This window comes from Tiliqua scincoides, chromosome 4, assembly GCF_035046505.1.
Source record: "Tiliqua scincoides isolate rTilSci1 chromosome 4, rTilSci1.hap2, whole genome shotgun sequence".
NCBI lineage: Eukaryota > Metazoa > Chordata > Lepidosauria > Squamata > Scincidae > Tiliqua > Tiliqua scincoides.
The window spans coordinates 141366410-141387664 of record NC_089824.1 but is presented as its reverse complement, the minus strand read 5'-3'; the positions used below and the strand labels follow the sequence as shown (position 1 = coordinate 141387664).

General features: G+C 39.1%; 1 protein-coding gene across 7 annotated transcripts in view; it reads left to right on the top strand.

Annotated features, from left to right (window-relative positions):
- ADGRL2 (adhesion G protein-coupled receptor L2) overlaps window positions 1-21255 on the top strand; it is a 660835-nt gene that overhangs the window by 604887 nt on the left and 34693 nt on the right. For all 7 annotated transcript variants that reach the window (XM_066626596.1, XM_066626597.1, XM_066626598.1 and 4 more), the window contains 9 exons: window positions 1918-2214; window positions 2728-2831; window positions 3738-3923; window positions 7568-7751; window positions 11301-11423; window positions 11682-11887; window positions 13812-13985; window positions 15808-16017; window positions 18739-18959. In XM_066626596.1, the coding sequence (XP_066482693.1) occupies window positions 1918-2214; window positions 2728-2831; window positions 3738-3923; window positions 7568-7751; window positions 11301-11423; window positions 11682-11887; window positions 13812-13985; window positions 15808-16017; window positions 18739-18959 (1705 nt within the window). The remainder of the gene's footprint in view (window positions 1-1917; window positions 2215-2727; window positions 2832-3737; window positions 3924-7567; window positions 7752-11300; window positions 11424-11681; window positions 11888-13811; window positions 13986-15807; window positions 16018-18738; window positions 18960-21255) is intronic.

Sequence of the window (21255 nt, the reverse complement as noted above, 5' to 3'; positions counted from 1 at the left end):
TTGTTCTACGTTATTTAGAAATGTGGTCTGAATGAACACAAATACCTAGCACCATTGGTTTAATTTTGGGCATGTTAAGGTCTAGAAAATTGCCTATGTAATGGTGGTGCTTGTTGTCCAGACAAAAGAGTTCTCTGTCAAATTCTCAGATATTGTTACATAGGTTCATAATGCACATAGATGCCAAGAAGCCCAAATTCTGATTGTAACAAAATTCCTCAGTGCTTGAGCAGGTTAGTCTTGCCACTTAAGTGTATGGTGATAATCATCAGGCCAAATCCTATCCTGTGGGCAGGAGGTCTGGTCTAGAGGGTAGAGCCTCCTTTAGCCCGAAGATAACATCAGAAGGTTGCCAGTTCGAGGACACCAGCAGCTCCCTGAACGGCTGAGAATGTCGAGACCTTGAAGCAGCTGACAAGCCCAGCTGAGTGATTCCACTTGCTCTTGGTGTGAGCAAGAAGCGTCTTGGCTGCCCTCCATGTGAGAGATGGAGCTGCTTGTCAGCCTGCATGGGAAAACTGGAGGCCAGAAGTGAGACCAAACTAGGAAGATCCATTCTGAAATGTTGTTGGTTCTTGAAAGAGAGAACCTCTATGTTTGTAAAAATCCCCTTGAGGGATTAGAAACGCTTGCCTATGTAAACCGCCTTGAATAAAGTCAGAGGAGTAATCCGATGACCAGAAATGTGGTATATAAATACCTAGTTGTTGTTGTTGTCGTCGTCGTCATCATCATCATCATCCAATTTTCCAGTGCTGGTGCAGTTGCACCAGTGAGGTGTGCACTGCATCCTGTAGTGGAGGGCAGTCACTGGGGCCATTGCAAGGTATGGGAACATGTGTCCCCTTACCACAAGGCTACATTGTGGCTACACTGTAGTTGGGTACAGTTGGGCTCATCATCAGCTCAGTAGAATTAACAGTTTCAAAGCTCAAATCAGAAATCACTTGTTCAAAATCAGTTGTCTTGACAAAGATAATTAAACTGCCAATGATTAAAAATAGATGATTAAACTGTGCACTTGCTACTGGCTTGAATTAGTTCTTTCTTCATACCTGTATCAGAATGGGGGGGGGGGGGATGTTCCAAAACAAATGCATTCTTGATGCTTGCTAGAGTCTTTTTATCTGTTTGGGTCTAATCAGGCATGCTGGAAATCTCTGAAGCAACAATGACTGTAGGATGGGAGGATGTTGCAGTAATTATCTTCATGCAAGTTGAAGAATGGTTGACATGAAGTCAGGGCTTTGTTTTGTTTAAGGACCTGTTTATTTACAACCTCCCATGGGACTTTTTTTAAGGAAGGGAGGTTTTGCTTTTTAAATACAATTTTTTTAAAATGAAACTTGGATCTACATGACATTGTTGCAAAGTGGTGTATATAGTTATCATTCAGAGATAAATCAATAATAATGCCTCCTGTCTTTTAGAAATATAGCTCTCAGTTTGTATCAGATAACTGCTTTCATAAAGAGAAAGTGCTCCACCAACACACTGAGGTTATAGTCCTGTGCATACTTATCTGAGAGTAATCTCCCTTGATCTCAGAACAAGATGCTCAGCATAGATTCTTAGTATTATTCTGGATAATGGAGACATGAAAAACATTAAATCATTGAAAATAATTATATCATTAAATATCATTTAAAAGAATTATGTAATTAAAACATATCACAAAATATATCTAAAAAGTAGTTTTTCATATGCTAAAAAGTATTTTTTTGTATTCAAATTAGTATCCCGCTCTATATCCTGCTTATAGCTATACTAACCTGAAAATTCTCTAGGGAAAAAAAATGGTGACTGTGTATGTATGTGTGCATTTATAAGGCAAATCAACCTGTGGTTATACCAAGGTATGCAACTGCTATCTTCCTGTTGGCACTTCTCTTTATAACATTACTTTTTTCTCCGCAGTGCCTACCACAGCAGAGACAATAACTCCTTCTACAGAACTGTACAAAACAACTGTATCAACCACAAGCACTACACCCCAGAAAATTCCCATCAGCACAACATTAGCTGGGGGGACAAAAGAAGGGAGTAAAGGCCCTAAACCACCTCCAGCAGTTTCTACAACCAAAATCCCTCCTGTTACCAGCTTTTTCCCTTTGCCAGAGAGATTCTGTGAACCTTATGTGGCCAGAGGAATTAGTTGGCCTCAGACTCAAAGAGGAATCATGGTGGAACGTCCTTGTCCCAAAGGAACTCGCGGTATGTCCTTAAATTAGTATCTTCACTTCAAATAGCTACGTCAAAACCAATCTTGAACCCTGTTTCCCTGCTGATTAGTAATATTCTATCCTTCATTTGAGTTTGACTCTGTCGAAGAAAGAAAATAACTTCATCAGGTTTTAAGTTGTACACACTAGCGCATAAGTAGAGCTGTGCATTACAGCATTCGCTTAATGATTTCAGATTATAGACCTGTATGTAGCAAACCTTGCTTGCTGCTGACTTTCTCATTATGAGCTCCACTTTGATGTGTTCCAGGAAAAAAAGCAAAACCTTTTGTTTTTGTTTATTCTCAATAAAGTCTGACATTTTGCCCTGACTTTATTAGTACTGTTTTTAATTGGCATAATTGTGTTGCACTTAACACAAAGGAAACCTTAGAATTACTGATTAGAAGGACTGCTTAAGTCATAATCTCGAATTTCTCAGATGCTTTCAGGGTAAGGTAGAAAACCACTTTCACTTCAATGTTGTTTTCCACATCTTTTATAGGAACAGCTTCATACCTCTGCATGGTTTCCACTGGAGCATGGAACCCTAAGGGCCCTGATCTTAGCAACTGTACTTCACACTGGGTAAATCAGCTGGCCCAGAAGGTGGGTTAGAAGAATTTTTTTTAACATGATACTGTTCCCAGCCTTTCTGGACACAGTCACAGATGCTTGTGGAAGTATCCAAAGACACTGAGAACTATGAGTATACTTCACACTTGTGAAAATGGCCCAATTTGAACACCCTTCCCACATCTCCATAAATTAGGGAAATTTTATGGAGGGTTAGAGGATATGGAAAGGAATTGCATGGGTCCTGAAGTATAGAACCTTGATCTACTTTGAACCCAGTCCAAAACTTGGGTTACTTTTCCAGGTAACTTTCTGCAACTGTAGGATGTTCATCAAAAGAACTGGGGTTCTCTTAACCTTGTCAAGATGTTTCTGTGACTACCTACACACTAGCCACCTATATGGTCTGCCAGGAGGCTGCCAAGTCTAGCGTTTACATACATAGTCGGTCAGCAAAACCACCGTATATCATTAATGAACTGCCTTTTATTTGGTTGATCACATTGGTCTTGCATGAGATTTTTTTCACTAAGCTGTTGCTTAAATTTAAATTTAAAAATTTAAAGGTAATTTTAAATTTATTTAAACTTAAGTCCATGTTTGGTAAGTTTTCACCAAGGCCCATTTCAAGTTATATTTCTTGATCTTTCTCTTGTAATGTAATAGAATGAGGGGTAACAGACCAAAAAATTGAGAAAGGGCTTGTGTTGGGGGGGAAGGGGAGAGTGGTATAAATGTGGCACCATCAGTGTATACAGTACTTTACCAAATTGCAAAAACCCAAGTTTCTTACAAGTCTGTTTCTTTGTGGGTATTAAAAGCTGCTTTTTAAAAGGCCTCATAATTTATTTTTCAAGATAAATAATTCTACTAGTGATCTGCAAATAAAGTGTTCAAGGAATTAGAATAACATGGGATCTTGTTTAATTGTCATTTCAGATCAGAAGTGGAGAAAATGCTGCTAGCCTTGCCAATGAACTGGCTAAACACACCAAAGGACCAATCTTTGCTGGGGATGTGAGTTCATCTGTCAGGCTGATGGAACAGTTGGTGGACATTCTTGATGCTCAGCTGCAAGACCTGAAGCCTAATGAAAAGGACTCCGCTGGACGGAGTTATAACAAGGTAGGTACAGAACTGGACAGTGTTTTCTGTTGTGCTTGAAAAGACACACTTCTGCCTCATGATTTTGTCTGTTTTTTCTCAGAAACACTGTTGCAAGGTGTCTCTCTGTTTTGTGTAAGTTCATGGTGTAGGGCATGTAAAAGAAAGGCAGAAAATGTAGAAGGAGACTCTGTCATTCTGCCATGAGAGGGGCAGAAAAGCACTGTACCTGACTATTCCCATGTGGCAGGAAAAATAGAGTAGATCAGTGTTGCTCAACATTTATCCCCCACTGTACCACCTTGCATGGTCCACCTATTGGAAGTACCACCAGAAGTAACTTGCAATGACATCATTACCAATTACTTCTGATTTGGGAGGCCAGATGCTGTGCAACAAACACCACTAAGAGGCTCCGGGTGGACAGGAGGGCTGTGTTGAGCATGCAAAAAGTGCACACTAGAGCTCTGCCCGCCAAGCCAAGCCTCCTACCACTGCTTGTTGTGTTGCATTGCTGGTCTCACTGCAAAGCAGTGGGGGTGTGGGGGTCCTGTGTGTACCACCTCAAATACCACCAGTTGAGAAACACTGGAGTAGATGAGACTATTGATAACTTAGCAGCAGAAAAAATAAAAACAAAAAACCCAGAATGAATGGTGTTATATCTTTTAGTGCATTATAATGTGATGAAATCTAATGAGGAGAGTAAGAGAAGAAGAAAAAAGCATTTTTGGATTGGTTACTTTACTAATTTGATTTGGGATCTCATCTATTTGACCCACTAAGTAGCTAATTTGCCCTAATTCACCAGAATAGTCTTGGTTTCCATTCATCTTCCTAAAAGACCTAGATGTGATAATTAAACACACTTAACATTATTTTATTAACAGAATGTATTTCTCAGGTTAACACAACAGTGTTTGAACAATAATCAAATAGTAGTATTACTATTACACTTTTTTGTGTCTAACCTCTGATTTGTGTGCATTTTTTTTTCTCTTACTAACAAGCTCCAAAAGCGAGAGAAGACATGCAGGGCTTACCTTAAGGTATATCTCCTGTGTTGTCACCCTTGCTTTCTCCCTGCATCAGCAACCTGCTGTTATGCTTTATCCTCTTGCTGCATGATCCCATGTATTTCAGTCTTTGATAAATGTGTATTGTGCCCCTCCCCCACAAAATGTTGGTAGTATGCTATCAGAATAAGCCTATTCTTAGAGAATAAGCCAATAATCAATGCTTCTTTTTCTTCTACTATTTTTTTATTTCTAAAAAGAACTACACTAGAAAGGGGCAATATTGGAGATAATCAAGGCTTTATTTTCTCATTGCGTTATTGTGGAAGAAAAAGTTGGCAAAAAAATCACACACAAAAATTGTTTTATATGTTTGTAGTTTCATATATCAAAGACTGTGTAGCCATAGCGAGTGGAACCCGCTGATTGCTGCTGCTTCACGACCATCATTTGCTTCACTGGGGCTTGTGTAGCAAGAGTGCCTGATGGATTACATCCCATGGTTGTGCATGACAAAACCTAAAACACACATAAACAGCCCTTTATTGTTTTTTGTTTCTGATGCACTCTTTAATTCAGCAAGTTCTATTTTTTAAAAATGTGAATTGAAAGGAAAATATAAAATCCAAGGCCAGTCGTAAAAACTTCTGCTTGAGCTTCACATAAAATGCAACCTTCTAGTAAGTATTCAGTGTGCGGCTAAAAAAATATCCTGTTTGCCAGACTGGGAGAAGAGTTCAGAAATGGTTTGAAGGTTGGATTATCTTTCAAGTCCTGTGATATATATGCTTTTGTGATTGCCAGTGTCCATGCAGTTAACCATGTTCTTATTAGGGGAGAAGATGAGTAAAGGTGTCGAAAGCAGCTTAGTGTTAAAGAATCGTATTAAGAGTGCATTGTATACGTTCTATGCATATTCTAAAATAATTTTGAGAAGTTAAAACTGCTCAGTCATGGCAAGAGATTTTACAGAGTTCAACAAGAGACAGTCACAGGGGAGATCACATCTTAAGCAATGTTATAATTGTTTCATTTAACCTGATTAATGGGAAGCAAAGCTAAGATTTCTGAAATGAGTTGACTTTTCACAGTTGTTTTTGCAGTTCACTTCTGAAGATAAATGCCATTGTGTAAAACTGAATAATTGGAATGTTGTGAAATTTGTGTCATTGTTTGGCAAGAATATATGGGCATAATCCAACCAAAGTTCAAAATTCAGTCTCATTATTTAGCTGAGAAAATTAAACATGAACTTAAACATTCCCAATGAAATCAGTGGAACTTCAAAGTGCTCAAGTTTAGCTGTATCATACCATTTGTATTCATTTCTCTCTCCTACCCATCAATGGCAAAAGACAGTGTCATTACAGTATTGGCTATTTTCTTGCTGCTGGGAATATAGATATAGCTATAGATATGAGAAAATGAGAATCAGGCTAATGAATGAGTGTAATCAGCTCAACATAGATAGATCAGCAACACAAAAGTACAACCTTAATTTTTGACTAGAATCCTTTTTTGTTAGCCTCTGATGAGCTTCTCAGTTTGGTTATGACTGATAAAACCTCTTAAAGTTACAAATCAGAAGCCAGCTGATGCTATGCAAATGAAGCAAGTTTGCACTTCTTGACAGAGGATTCATTTGTAACTCAGATCAGAGGCTCCGATCTGTATTTCTTGGTGACTAATGAATGTGGCCTCAGCAGACCAATTTCTGTTCCACTCTATTTAATGGCTGCAGCAGTATCACTGTGAGCAGTTTGACTCTTTTCATTCCCATTAGAGAAAAGGGGGAGAAAATCCTTTCATGCCACTCCAAAGTATCTTCCACCTGCGGCTCACAATCTTCTTGTTGCGGCTCACAATACGGACAGAAAGAGGATATTAAGATGGATTAGGCTAATTAATTTTGCTCCTGACAATAGTCCCAACCAACTTTTCCTATCTATTCAGGTGCAAATTACAGTGTTCAGTACCCAACATGTTTCTGTTTGTATAATGTGTCCACTTTTCAGGCCCATTGCTTTGGAACTTGATCAACCAAATTTTATATGTGCTTAATGACACATTATAACTAGGTAAATGGGACAGAGTAAAAATGGTGATTCAGCAGTATATAGTGTGTTAATTGATCCCCTTCAGTTGATTGTTTGATTAGTATGATTGATTGGATTATTTTGCAGTGTGGATATAATATTTCAGCTTAAGATCCTTTTGTCCCTCATAAGTTAATATAGCACTTTGAGCACATTAATGTGCATATAACCCTGTGTGATCAGGACACCACAAAATATTCTTCAACACTGGGGAAGAATTGGGAAGTCCCCTGATTCCATAGGCTCCACATATACCTTGGAGCCCCGTGGAGCTTTAAATTGGCACAAGGGGCTTTAAAATTAAATCCCCAAGTAAAGCCATCAGCAGTCTCTCTTTGCATCGTTCGGTATGTTAATAACATTCTTCTTCATAGCTGCTCCAAGGCATGTTACATTGATGCTCTTTGTTCCAAACAAAAGCGGTAGCTTTTTTGTCATTAAATCACTGTAAATCATGTTGACAGTTAAATATTACAATTGTCATCAGATCATGTTGGGAACTCACTCCTGCTGCCTAAGGCGGTATGGTCTAATATTTTTCTAATGAATACAGGCTATCGTTGACACAGTGGACAACCTGCTTAGGGCAGAAGCTCTAGAATCCTGGAAAGATATGAATTCTTCAGAACAAGCACACGCAGCGACCATGTTACTTGATACGTTAGAAGAAGGGGCTTTTGTCTTGGCTGACAACCTCTTAGAACCAACAAGAGTCGCTATGCCTACAGATCACATTGGTAAGTGAAATTCCTGTGAACTCAGTGGGTCTTGCTGCTGAGTATAGGAATGCATTGTTAATTTTGAAAAGCTGGGCACTATGCCTTGGAAAAGGAAGAAAGGTATATCAAACTAGTGCTTTAGGATTCCATATATACCACATCTGATAGATAGTTTACCCACTTAGGAATGAGTAAATCATCTCAATAGCATGATTAATGCTATGCAAAATTAATAATGCTGTTAAAACAACAGATTACCTTGTGGCACATTAAAGGCTAAGAACTTTCTTGTGGCATAAACTTCCATGAACCAACACATGAACTGGACTGTAGTTCAGTTTTGCTTTACTTTTGAGGAAAGAGGAATCTCTTAGTGATACCTTTTTAATTTAACACCTATGGATCTTGGTTGCTGTTTGATACTAGTTTAATTATATGTATTGCTGTTTTTGCACCTTTTGATCTGCTCCAGTTTCTTTTTAGTTAATTTTGTCAATATGGTTTTAATTTATTTTATTTTATGTTTTTATTACTTATGTGGTTTTAAATTTCATTATTGTACACCATTTTGAGCATTGAAAGAAGAGATATAAAAACCTTTTAAATCAATATATACTAAGAGCTTGCTTCAAATTTCACTTTAGCCAAAAATTCACTAGTGGATCTTAGATAAACCATTTTATCTTCAGTCCATACTTGCCTACCTTAAAGAGCTACTGTAAGGCCTACTGAGATAATATGTATGTAATATTTTAAACATTTGAAACTTGCTATAAAAATGACAAAATATATTTTTGTACACAGATAGCTGTGTAAATTGTTTTTTTCATTATGTATAATCAGTTCCTAATGCATGTCACTTATTTTCTGTTAAGAGTGTTGTGCCAACTTTGGGTACATAGTACGCAGACCAAATGTTTATATTAAGGACAACTGCCTCCAGGTGAAAATGTTCAGTGGGCTACGACTCCCACAATACAAAATAACCATGCTTCATAGATTACAAAATAGCTACTGACAGGTTGAGCATAATTTATCTTTTAAAGACTGGCAGGGAAATAAAATGATTCCATGTTAGAGACATGCAGGTATAGCTTTATGTTGTGGTTAAGAATGATGCTGCATATAGACTCTGGTGTCCTTACAACTACAGTCTGTATGTATTGAGAAGTAGAACATATACAGAGGTTGGAAGGTTGTTGAGGCCAGGGGCCTGGAAACTGAGAAACCAATTTATGAATGGAGTGTCAGCTGCTTAGATTTACGAATGGAATAAAACATGTTATTGCTGCTGAAGGTAAAGCAGAATTTAGACTTGTTTAATGTTGATTTTAGGAGCTTCAGCCCTAGAAAAAAGAAAAGCTTTTGATTGTGTGACTCACTCCTTCACGGAAGTGGACATATTCTTCTGTGTAATTTCAGTTCTTTGGTTATTGTTTGAAATATAATTAAACAGGAAGACATCTGTCTGAAGGACTTCTTACACAATAACAGGAATTTGCATACATACTTTCCAGCAAAGAAATAGCACAGTTAATGATGATGCTGGGGTGTGTGTGTTAGAGAGAGAGTGTGTACACACTAGGATTCTGTGTCCCATTTCATGAGCTGTGAATAAGGATAATCAGAAACCATTAGCAGCAACCACATAAAGCACTCTGAAAGTTCATGTGCAGCTCTGATCCAGGTAGGTGCATAACTTGCACATCACATTTACTACATGCAACAATGACCTGCCTCCAGCAAGGTGGTTCATATGTGAAAATCTGCATGCAGATTTTCCTTGCTTGACACTAGTTTCCTTCCTTTTAAACATAAAATTTTGAGTCATGTTAAGAGTAAGTTTAGAAAGTTCAAAGTTTAATGTTTTAATGCTCTATAATATGCATGCACAGAAGCACATACATACATAGGCTTTGCCTCTTGGGAATGTTGGCATTACAATTTTGCTTACTACAGTTTGAGTAACTAGCTGTGTACTGCCTTTTAAGTCTCCTGTCTTGTGTAAACATTTACGAAGTATAATTGGCATTAAAAAGTTAGTCATCTAGTAATTTTTTTTAAAAAAACATTGATTATATTAAGCACTTTAGTAAATAATTTAACAATGCAACTGTATGCATGCTTACTCAGAAGTAAGTCCCATTGTGTTAAATGAACCATACTTCCTGGAAAGTATTACAGACCTGAGGCTGCAGTCCTATCCACACCTGGGAGGTAAGCTCCATTGACTATAATAGAACTTATTTCTGAGTAGACACGCATAGGTTTGGGCTCCTATTTGTTTTCCCATTTCTCTCTTTATCATATGTGTCTGTACACAAGAGTTGGTCTTGTTTAGAGTGTACTGTCAGGGCTCTGAGTCATTAAAAGTTCTGCTGATGTCAGCCAGGGAACAATCAGAGGGGAAAAAATCCAAAGCATCATTTTAGAATCCACAGGACTGCTTCTTCATTATTCCATTGTCCAACAGATACAGTTATCCATGTGTATTCTAGTGTGCACACACGGAGCTCCTCTACATACAACTCCCATAGCGAAGGTCCATTTCTCAGTAGTACATAGCTTTGCATGCAGAAGATCCCAGAGTCCTTCTCTAGTGTCTCCAGATAAAGTTAAGTAAAGATACCTTCCTAAAATAGATACTGTAACTCATGCCAGGCAGTATTGAGCTAGATGAACCAACAGGCTGACTGAGCATAAGGCAGCTTCTGATATTCCTCTTGACAGGTCCATTCACTTTCAGCATGTGGTATGTAGCTTCTAGCGCACCATAGGGTGTGTACCGGAACATGTTCGTTTTTTCTCTTAATTTTGGGAGCTAATCCAATTGTCACAAGTAGAAAATAGTTGTTCATTTTTTTAATGAGGTAAAAAGTCTGTATAAATCATCAATTTGTATGTATAAATAGTTTGTATAAATCATCAATTGAAAATAAATGTTAATTCGTTTTTTCTCATATCTTGCTTGTGGCTTAAAGGTACAGTAAAATCTCGACAAAATTATTATGATGTGTAGAAAAAATTCAAGGCCAATAGCAAAAAAGACTCAAGAGCCAAAAACAAGTGCAGTTCTGGAAAGAGTGTTGGCAGTCCTCAGTTTTGGCTGCCAATGTATTCCCCAGCCTCAGAAATGCTACTGTGAAGGTTCTTTTAGTAAATACTACCTTTCCTATCCTTAGCTACTTAGATGTGATCCTTTCAGGTTAGTCTGAATGGCAGCAAGTAGGAAATAAACATTGCAAAGCTGTGCAACACAGCCTCTTCAAAAGTTAGACTTTTCTTCCAGCTAAGAACTCCTGGAATTGTTCAAGTGATAACTTTTAGAGTCACATTAAAATCAAGTTGGATGTCATGTTCTCAGAATGAAACTGCTATTACGATCATGACACCTGCACTCAGTTTGATTAAAATTTAAAGAAAAATGAGTCCATGTTGTTGAAGTGCACTAATCTGCATCTGTCCTGTACAAGCAAACAAAACTAGCCAGCTAAAAAAGTTTTTCCATTTAAAGAAATATATAATCTGACCCTGAATGAAAACATATTTTGCTTTTGGTCTCCCTAGTCCTGGAAGTTGCAGTGCTCAGTACGGAAGGACAAGTGCAGGATTTGAAGTTCCCTCAGGGCAACGCAGGAGGCAATTCAATCCAGCTCTCTTCAAGCACTGTGAAACAGAACAGCAGAAATGGTATATCTTTACTAACAATTTATTTGAAGGTCTAGCAACTGTAGTATTACAGTTTGAGATATGTGAATACACCTTTACTGACTTAAAAAATTGCTTATCATTACCTCTTATTTGTACATAATGTTTCACAGGCATTTTTTTTTTTTTTTGCTGGAATCAATTCTTTTGCATTAAACTTTTATATTAAAGTGGATGTAGAATTGGGATAGGCTATTTTTGCTTTTTCAAGTCAATCTAATGGGAGCTTTCTTTACACAGGGTTAGCAAAGCTAGTTTTCATAATTTACAAAAGTTTGGGTCGGTTCCTCAGTACTGAAAATGCCACCATTAAACTGGGCAGTGAGTTTGCTGGCAGGAACAGCACCATTGCTGTGAACTCCGACGTCATCGCAGCCTCCATCAACAAGGAGTCCAGCCGGGTCTACTTGACCGATCCTGTTCTTTTCACCCTGGCACACATTGATGTGAGTTATAGTAATGAATTAATGGGAAGATCATAAAATCAGCAAGACGGAAGAACAAAGAGGGTGGGGGGGAATCTTTCAATTTGAATTTTAAATGTCGGACTAGGTCAGAGGCACAGGTTTATTTAAGTCTATGAACATAAAATTAAATGAGCCTGGTTCAGTGATTATTAGAACTTAAGTGTATTCTTAATGAAAGCTAATTCAGTAATCAACATGAAAATGTAAATGGGTCTAATTTGTTCCTAAGTGAAAATTAACTCTTACCTTAGCAGCAGGACAGAAAACACCAGCTCTTAGTTTTTAGCTGCTTAATGTAGCAAAAGTTAAATGGCACTTACACCATTTTGCTCTAATTCCATATTGTTTTCTGGAGCCTATTTACCAAGGAGACACTGATTCACTGAATACAGGAGAATGGTACTATTTTATCTTATTCAGGTTGACCCAAATTTGTTGACTTTGTTTTGGTTATTCCTAAGGAGGCTTTTATTTATTGCCTGGACTACAACATCCCATTTCTTACATTCCAATCCAATTTGCAGGATATGTTGGTGGATCTTGGTGGATACTAGCTGTGTCTTTTCCCTAGACCAGTGCTTTATTCAACTTAATCCACCATCATATCCCAAGGGCTTCCGTTAAAGCATGTGCTCCACAGAACTGGTGCCAATGCAAAGGTTGGGAAAGTGCATGTGGGCAACAGCAGCCCACAGAGCTGTTGCTGGTAAGTTGGCGGTGGGGAGGATTGGACCTGGCATGGGTGGATCTTGGAGCTGTGCATGCTATCTCCCTTCCCAGTCCAAACTTGCCAGCTGGTGTAGTTCTGAGGAGACCCACTGGGAAGCAGGCAGCTTATGGTGACATAGGTAAAAAATTTTCTTTATTTACCTCTTGTGGGCTGCCTGGTCTCTGGTCGACTCATAGCATGCATTGCATGCTGGGTTGACATCACCGCACACGCTGGGCTGCTCCTGGATTGGATTAGGCCATTAAAGAGATGCATCGGTAAACTTTAGAAGGAACGCAAAAAACTAGCCGTGTCTTTTCCCTAGACCAGGGGTGTCCAAAGTTTTTGGCAGGAGGGCCACATCATCTCTCTGACACTGTGTCAGGGGCCGGGGAAAAAAAGAATTAATTTACATTTAAAATTTGAATAAATTTACATAAGTTTACATAAATGAATATATTAAAGATGAACTTATATGAATGAATGTCTGCAATAGCTCAAGGCCTATAAAAGGCTTTGCACAAAACAAGGCTGGCCTTTCCTTTGCTGCTGCTACTGCATCACAGACGTGAGACAACAAGCAGTCGAGGGAGCCCTCATCCCATAGCTTACGCGAGAGGTCAAACAGTCTCCCTCAAACTGAGAGCAGTTGCATTGGGCCAGTGCGGGCTCCAACAAATCTCCGGAGGGCCAGAGGCTCATTGGAGACTGCGGGCTCCCTGAGGGCCGCATTGAGAGGCCTCGAGGGCCGCAAGTGGCCCCAGGGCCGGGGTTTGGGCACCCCTGCCCTAGACCAATGCTTTATTCAACTTAATTTGGTGCAAGAGACTTTCTTACATGTTACATGGATTAAAATTGAAAATGGAAAAGTGTTTGGATTAATAAATCCTCAATTATGAAGCCATTTAGAAAATCTGCTATAGAGGGATGAGAAAATGGATACTGATGTGTAAGCATCGGTTTGCAAGCCAGAAATTGTGATCAATTAAACTGATTAAAATACAGTAATGTGGACTGTAAAGTTTTTCAAACTATAAAGTCCACATTTTAACTAGATAACAGCCCTGTCGCTAATGATGAGGGTACAGTCCACCCAGGTTTTTCACTAATTGCTGCTGTGTTAAAAGTTAGATGAGGTTTGAATAAGTGACTCTTTTATAATCCTTTTTGTTTTTTTATGCTGGTGTCTTACAGCCTGACAATTATTTCAATGCGAATTGCTCCTTCTGGAACTATTCAGAACGAACTATGATGGGATATTGGTCAACTCAAGGCTGCAAGCTGATTGACACAAATAAAACACATACCACCTGTGCATGTAGCCACCTAACCAATTTTGCAATTCTCATGGCCCATAGGGGAGTTGTGGTAAGTAATGGTGGCTTTTAGCAGTAATCTGATAATATGTGGAAGACCTAGCTGAATTTTTAAATGATAACTGAGCTGCCCAGATAATTGACCAGATATTAGCATTGTTTCAGAATATTATTGGACATTGTATTTCACAGTATTCCATATGACTCTTATGTTACATAGAGTAAGGTGTAAGATTTTTAAAAAGTAATTTTTAAAATAACAGATAAACTCTGCTATCAGTTTTTTCTGATCAGCTGCACTCCTCTATAGATGGAAGAACTTTTTTACTTAAGGGTTAGGTCGCTTGTGTGCACAAATGTGCAAAAAGTGTCAATAATTGTGCAATCTGTCTTCTATCAGCATATAGCAGTATTCATTCTGATCTTTGACCCATTTCATCAAATATGAAGAGCTTTCTTAAATATTTTGTAGCCAGCTTGCATGGCACCGTTAGAGATCTCTTAGTTCATATTAACTTCTTTGATTATGATGTATACAATCAGACTTACAATAAACAAAGGGATAGATATCCACTTTTTTTTAAAAAAAAGTGTACTTATCAGGAGATACGTGGATTTTGCTCTGAATTAATGTTTACTATGAATTTAGTTATTGGCAATCAACTAACAGTTGTGTGATCTTGTGTATGGAATGGTAGAAGTCGTGCAAGATCTTAAAGTAGCAATCCTGAACTCACTTGGCTAAGAATCAAACCCCACTGAAAACACCAGAACTTACTTCTAAGTAAACCTTTTTAGAATGGCACAGCTTACTGAACACTTTAGCAGCAAAGTGCAAATTACAAAATCTGTCTCTGCAATCCAACACCCCCAAGAATTAATCTTTGCCTAATTAATCACAGGACAGTGATCTGTAAGCACACATACAAACAGCAACTATAATCAACCCATACCCTGATTTTGCTAGGCAGTTTATAGAGACAGCCATATAAAACAGCCAGACATGCATATTCCACAGTATAGCTGTGTCGGTTATTAGGTTGCTGCTCTGCCAGTAGAAAAGGTTTGTCATTGTCCATTTAATATTTGGAGCTCATATATCATGTGCATATATATATATATATATATATATATATATATATATATATATATATATCCCAAATCTGATCAAAAGGTACTAAATGGATAATAGAGCACATCGAACTCAGATTTCACTGAGTACATTGTTACAATGCAGAACTCAGATTTCCTTGCATTTACTTTATTATTATTATAGTATTTATATACACGACTTCTTTTCTACGAAGAAAGTTCTCAAAGCATTTTACAGAGAAAAATGCTTAAATAAATAATGGCTCTCTGTCCCAAAAGGGCTTGCAGTCTAAAAAAATTTTCTTCGAACACCAGCAGAAAGCACCTAGAAAGACAGCGTGCTGTAGTGAATAGGGACACTCTCCCCCTGCTATATTTGAGAAGCAACTTGCAAAGGTACTTCTTTGCCCAGTTAGCAGAGGTTAAACTACTAAACTATATTTTAGTATATAGTATATATATATATATTTAGTATATAGAATATTTGTATATTCAAGCTGCAACAATCTCTTTTCTGAAAAGTGGCCTTAAGTCTTACAGGGCAGCATGTTACTGGAATTATTATTATTATTTAGTTAGGTAACCGATCTCAAATTTCTGTATTGTCGAAGACCCACAGTTCTCATATCCCCACTTACATATTTTTCTCTTGTGACAAGCTAGACCCTTATGCCACCCATAAAGCAAATTAACAATTTCTAGATGCAAGGTGTGAGCATTGCATTTTAGTTTTGTATTGATTAGTGACCACACTAATTTTCTTCACTCTTCATCATTTCCAGTACAAAAATGGAATGCATGAGTTACTCCTCACTGTCATCACCTGGGTGGGGATTGTCATTTCCCTTGTCTGCCTGGCAATTTGCATCTTTACTTTCTGTTTCTTCCGTGGCCTTCAAAGTGATCGAAACACAATTCACAAGAACCTCTGTATCAACCTCCTCATTGCAGAGTTCATTTTCCTAATTGGAATTGATAAGACAGAATATAAGGTAAGTCTTCCACACTTAATATACACCTCATTTGGGTCACTAAAAATAACTGAAATGTTAAGGCTGAAACTAGGTGTTTTGCAGAAAATACAGGATTCCCAAACTTTTCCCCCCTCTCTTCTGCAACCTTGTCCCTCAGTAACTACTTCATTAATCTGTGATGAATCACAACCCTAGGAGAGGGGAAGGATTGTAACAAAATGTGGTGGGCTTGAAAAGGGTTAAGCACCCATTTCTCCTGGCCACTGCTTCTGCCTTGCAAAAACCCATTTCTTTACATCAGAGGCAAACACAGAATTGGGAATCCTGTGTTGAACATCTTGTTCTGGTCTGAGGAAGGAACTGTTTAATCCCATTCTGTGTAACTGTTGAGAGATGAAAGGCATTTTGACCCAGAACTTTCCATTTAATTAAAAAAAAACACACACACAACATGAGTTCATCACAACATTACCAAGATACTGTTGTGCCACAGTGATGAAGTATTGGATATTTTAAATAAATAAATAAAATAAAATTATTATTATGTTGGGATACAGTTGTGGCTAAAGACTCAAACCAGTCAGAGATCAGCTAAGTCTGTCCTCACCAACCCACTGGGGTTGAGGCAGCATGACCACGCCAGCTTATCCCGGCCAAGCCAAAGGTAGCCTTAGCAAATCCTGCTAAGAAAAGCCAACCAACCTTACCTAGCCAGATATGCAACGTTTGAGCGGTCCTGGCACATGCCCAGTTATGCTGCCTCAGCTGGACACAAAGAATAACACCTTCCTACATCCCCCCATACCCTTCCTAGCTAAAGTGACCAAAGAAAGTTAGCCTATAAGAGAAGGACCCACCAACCCGAAAGGGATAGGCGAAAAAACCTTCACCTAAAAGTCAATCAAGCTGAAGGCAAAAATCCTTACCCAGCCCAGAAAGAAACCAGCTAGTCATCAGTTTGCTGATCGGAGTTTGCAGGTGGGTAGGAGATACTGGCCCAAGCTCAACTACCAAGCAGGTGGGGAGAGTCTGCTTATATATGTGTGCTTGCCCCACCCACTAGGCTGAGGATGCCCAGATGTCAGGCTGCAAAACCTCACATTTGTGTGCCTGAGGATTGGGCAAAGTGTGTTGACATGCCAGGGAGCATGTCACAATAATTACATTATTACGGGCACAATCCTAACCCCTTATGTCAGTGCTTTCCAGCACTGGCATAGCGGTGCCAGTGGGACGTGTGCTGCATCCTGCTGCTTTCCAGCACTGACGTAAGGGGTTAGGATTGCCCCCTAAATTGAGTACTTTTGTGTCACAGGAGTCAAAGATGTGCAGCCGATCAGGAACATGTATAACATTATAATGTCAGGACATAGGAAGGTCTTACTACTCATTACAGTGGGGAAGAGCTCAACATGGGTGGCATCACTGTGTTCTTATTAATGAGGAGTTCTGCCCTCAAATTGCCTTTCCTTACAAAAGCACATTTCCACGTTTGCCTCGTTTCCTTATGAAACCGTGCATGCAACATGATACAAGGAGCAACAGAGAAATGTCCAGGGCAAAGCTGATGAAACAAGAAGAGGTAGAGGCTTGTCTTGCCAATCATAGGCTTTCAAACCTGTTAGATCTGTTTATATGTATGAAGAGATAAGAAATGCTATCATGAAATAATATCCTGCAAACAAATCATATTTGCATAGGGCTGCTTTTTATAGTCCTTGTGAAAGATGGAGCTTGCAGTCCAATAAAGATTAAACATGCCTGCTCCTTTGGAATGAATGACTCCTAAAGTGTATGGTTAAATGCCCAACAGTGCAATCCATCTTTACTTGGAAGTAAGTCCCACTGCGTTCTGTGGGGCATGCTCCCAGGTAAGTGTGTATAGGATTGCATCTCAAGTCCCATCAACTTAAGTGATATTTAGGTGCTACTACATGTTGTCCTGTAAATGCGCTTTGTGTTTGAAGGTGCAGTAAAATGTTATGCACAAAATGTTATACTTGCCTATTTTTGGAAGGAAGAAGCTCTTGAATCCTTTCCCTTTGTGCATCTTCACTTCTAATTTTAAAATATTTTCCTACATCTTCATACATGAAGCGGAAGCCATGGTTTTCTAAAATATCCTGCCTTTAGAATTGAGTCAGTTGGTAGAATTTCATTCAACATTCAACCTGCAGTGGTGGGAATGTAACTTTGCTAGTGATATGGCAGCCGATCTTCCTAAAAATAGAAAAGCAACGATATTTGATATTAAGGGAAATAGAATATTCTGACCATAGCATAAGAATTTTCAACTGAAGGTATAAATAATACATCAAGTAGCTGTGTCTCTTTATCATCAGGTCCCAAATCATCTGCAATATCAGGCTTACAGCAGAGTGCTAACATTTCACTCCCCAAAATGAATGGACTGCTTTCCATGCTTGATATTCCATTACATTGAAGAATGCTAATAGGCACATATTTTCCATATCTTGGCTTGCAGAATGCAACAGCAGAAAGGCTGCAGTTACTGGGGACATAATACAGTTCCATTAGTTCTGAATATCTTGTTATTTGGGGGCAGGCGGCAGGGTGGGGAATGAAAACTTGTTGAACTGTCAACTGTGTGCGTGTGCTGTCAGGGCGGCCCAGGTGTTATAGCGAGACCCTAATGGGGACATATTCAGGTGCCATCAGATTAAACAGGAAGGTTGAAGGTGTTGTAGTTTGTATTTTATTGTTTCTCTTTCTTTGCAGATTGCATGCCCAGTATTTGCAGGCCTCTTACACTTTTTCTTCCTGGCAGCCTTTGCCTGGATGTGCCTAGAAGGGGTGCAACTCTATCTCATGTTAGTAGAGGTATTTGAAAGTGAATATTCTAGGAAGAAGTACTACTATGTTGCTGGCTACCTCTTCCCTGCCACTGTTGTTGGTGTCTCGGCAGCTATTGACTACACCAGCTACGGAACACAAAAAGCGTAAGTAATTGCTAGTGACCTGAATGTTTTTCAAGTGAATAATTTTTTTTTTAAGTGTGTTAGCTGTCAGAGTCCCTGACAGTCTAAAATAGCATCTGAAAGCTTTATTCGTAAGAGAATAGCAATGCTTGTGTGCAAATTCCAATCAGGTCTTTTGTAATTTTCTAGGTTCAGAGGATTTGTACTCTGGAGAGGCAGACTCTAAATTATGGCTTTTCTTTTTAACACAGAAGTTTGACCTGAAACAAATTGGAGAAAAAGTAAATAACTTTGGGGGCCTCAAATGGATATTAAGTAAAAGTGGAGGAGGGGGGAAGAAAATTCTCCTCAACTTAAAGTGTCTGACTGATTTAACCACCCTGTTTTGAGCTAATGCTTGCTTCATTAGATCTCTTCGTTCAGAGGGCCCTCTGGCTAGCTCTCTTTCTGGATGACGATAGCTCGATATTTCTGCCCATATGTTTCACTTTGATAATATTTTGTCAGGCGGGAAAGAGCAGGATTAAAATTAGCCACTGCCTTTTATTTATAAAAATAGAGATATTTATAGAAAGTGACAGAAGGTAGACACCGACTCTTTCTGAGGATTTATGTTGCTGGAGGCATAAATGTGCCTTCCAATAGTGCTTGCTTAGTCCTTTGATGAAATTAGTTACAGTATGGGCAGATACAGTTGAATACAAGAAGGCGGCTTGATTTTGCTGTTGATGAAAGCCAAATAAAAGTGAATCAGCAGGGAGCTGTGGTATATGAAAAGCGAATCACTAAGTGAAGTGAGACCTGATAAGCTGATGCTTAATTTAGTTTAATGCCATTTGTGTGGGGCTTTTTTTAAAAACTATTCAATTCCCTGTTGGTGTCTACAGCATTTTATTTATATCCTGCCATTCCACAGCAAAACATGACATTTAATCATTTTCTGACTTGGCATTCCTTGGGAATAGGCATTTCTCCATGTGATGGAAAGTTAAAAGCAAATTTTGAATGTTACGAGTAATCTGTGGGAGGAAAGCCCACATTTATCCACTGCCTTGACATTGAAATAAAGCAGTATATGTTACCTGCTCAAAGCCTGAACTCCCAGACCTATATCAAATACTTAAGAGCAACACCAAAGAAGGCAGAGTTGTTTAACAGCCATGGGGAGGCTATGTTATATGGTTTTTGAAGACAGCTGTCTTCACAGAGCAAGCCTCATGTTTGACTCAGGGATTTTGCTCCTTACAGTTGGTCTTTGGCTGATGAGCTGTGCTGTAGACCAGCTGTTCTCAGGGAGTTTGAGAAGTGAGGGAAGTTGTTGTGAGGAAGGGGGGAGGACAGAAACACGATCCCTAGGATCAGGCTGCTGCCAGGGACAAGGGGGGGGGGTGTTCTACTTACCTAAACCCAGGTCCAGCCTCCTACGGGATCCAGGGAGCCTGCAGACCCTTCTGCAGGGCTCCCCAAGCCTCCAAACTTCTATTAAAAGTTTAGAAAAAAACCCACTTCCTGTTTTTTTCATGAAACTGGAAGCGAGTGTTTTGTTTTACTTTGGGCGTGTGTGTGTGTGTGTGTGTGTGTGTGTGTGTGTGTGTTTTAACTTTTTGCAGAAGTTTGGAGGCTTGGGGAGCACTGCAGAGGGATCTGCAGGTTCCCTGGACCTCTTGGAGGCTGGAGTTGTCTGTAGGTAAGTAGGAGAAAACCCCTTGTCTCTGGCAGCAGCACAATCCCGTTGCTGCCCTCCTCCCTTCCTGCCCCTTAAGAGGTCAGAGGCAGAGCTACTCAGGCTGGGGCATTACGATGCCCCAGTTCAAGAATCTCTTCTGTAGGCTAACTTGAGTTGGTCCTATGACCATCACCACTCTAATTTTTAGACTTTATTAAGAGAAGGAGAAAAGGGAAGAATAGGAGAAAGGGTGGGAAAGAAGAAAGACACACAGAGCAGTGAGAAAACAAGGAAAGCTAAAAACAAAGCTATAGAGTCCAGAGTTAAATAGGTCTCAAGCTTCAGACTCTCCTTGTATAGTTTTCATGCAATATTAGCAGTAAAAACAATATTTGTAAATGTGAGAAAACAAGCAAGTAATCTGTACATAGCAATGGTGGATAGCCTCTGTTGAAGAGCTGTATCTCATGCCCATGTAGTGTTCAGAATAGTGTGTTCAGGCTATTGCTGTTCAGAATCACCTCATGAACTCACCATGAAAAAAACAGTTCAGAGATTGTTTAAATGCGAGCTGGACCATTCATGTTGCAGATGCAGCTTATGTTGAGTGACAGGTGGCAGAGGGAGCAACAGTCTCAGGGTGCGCCTTCA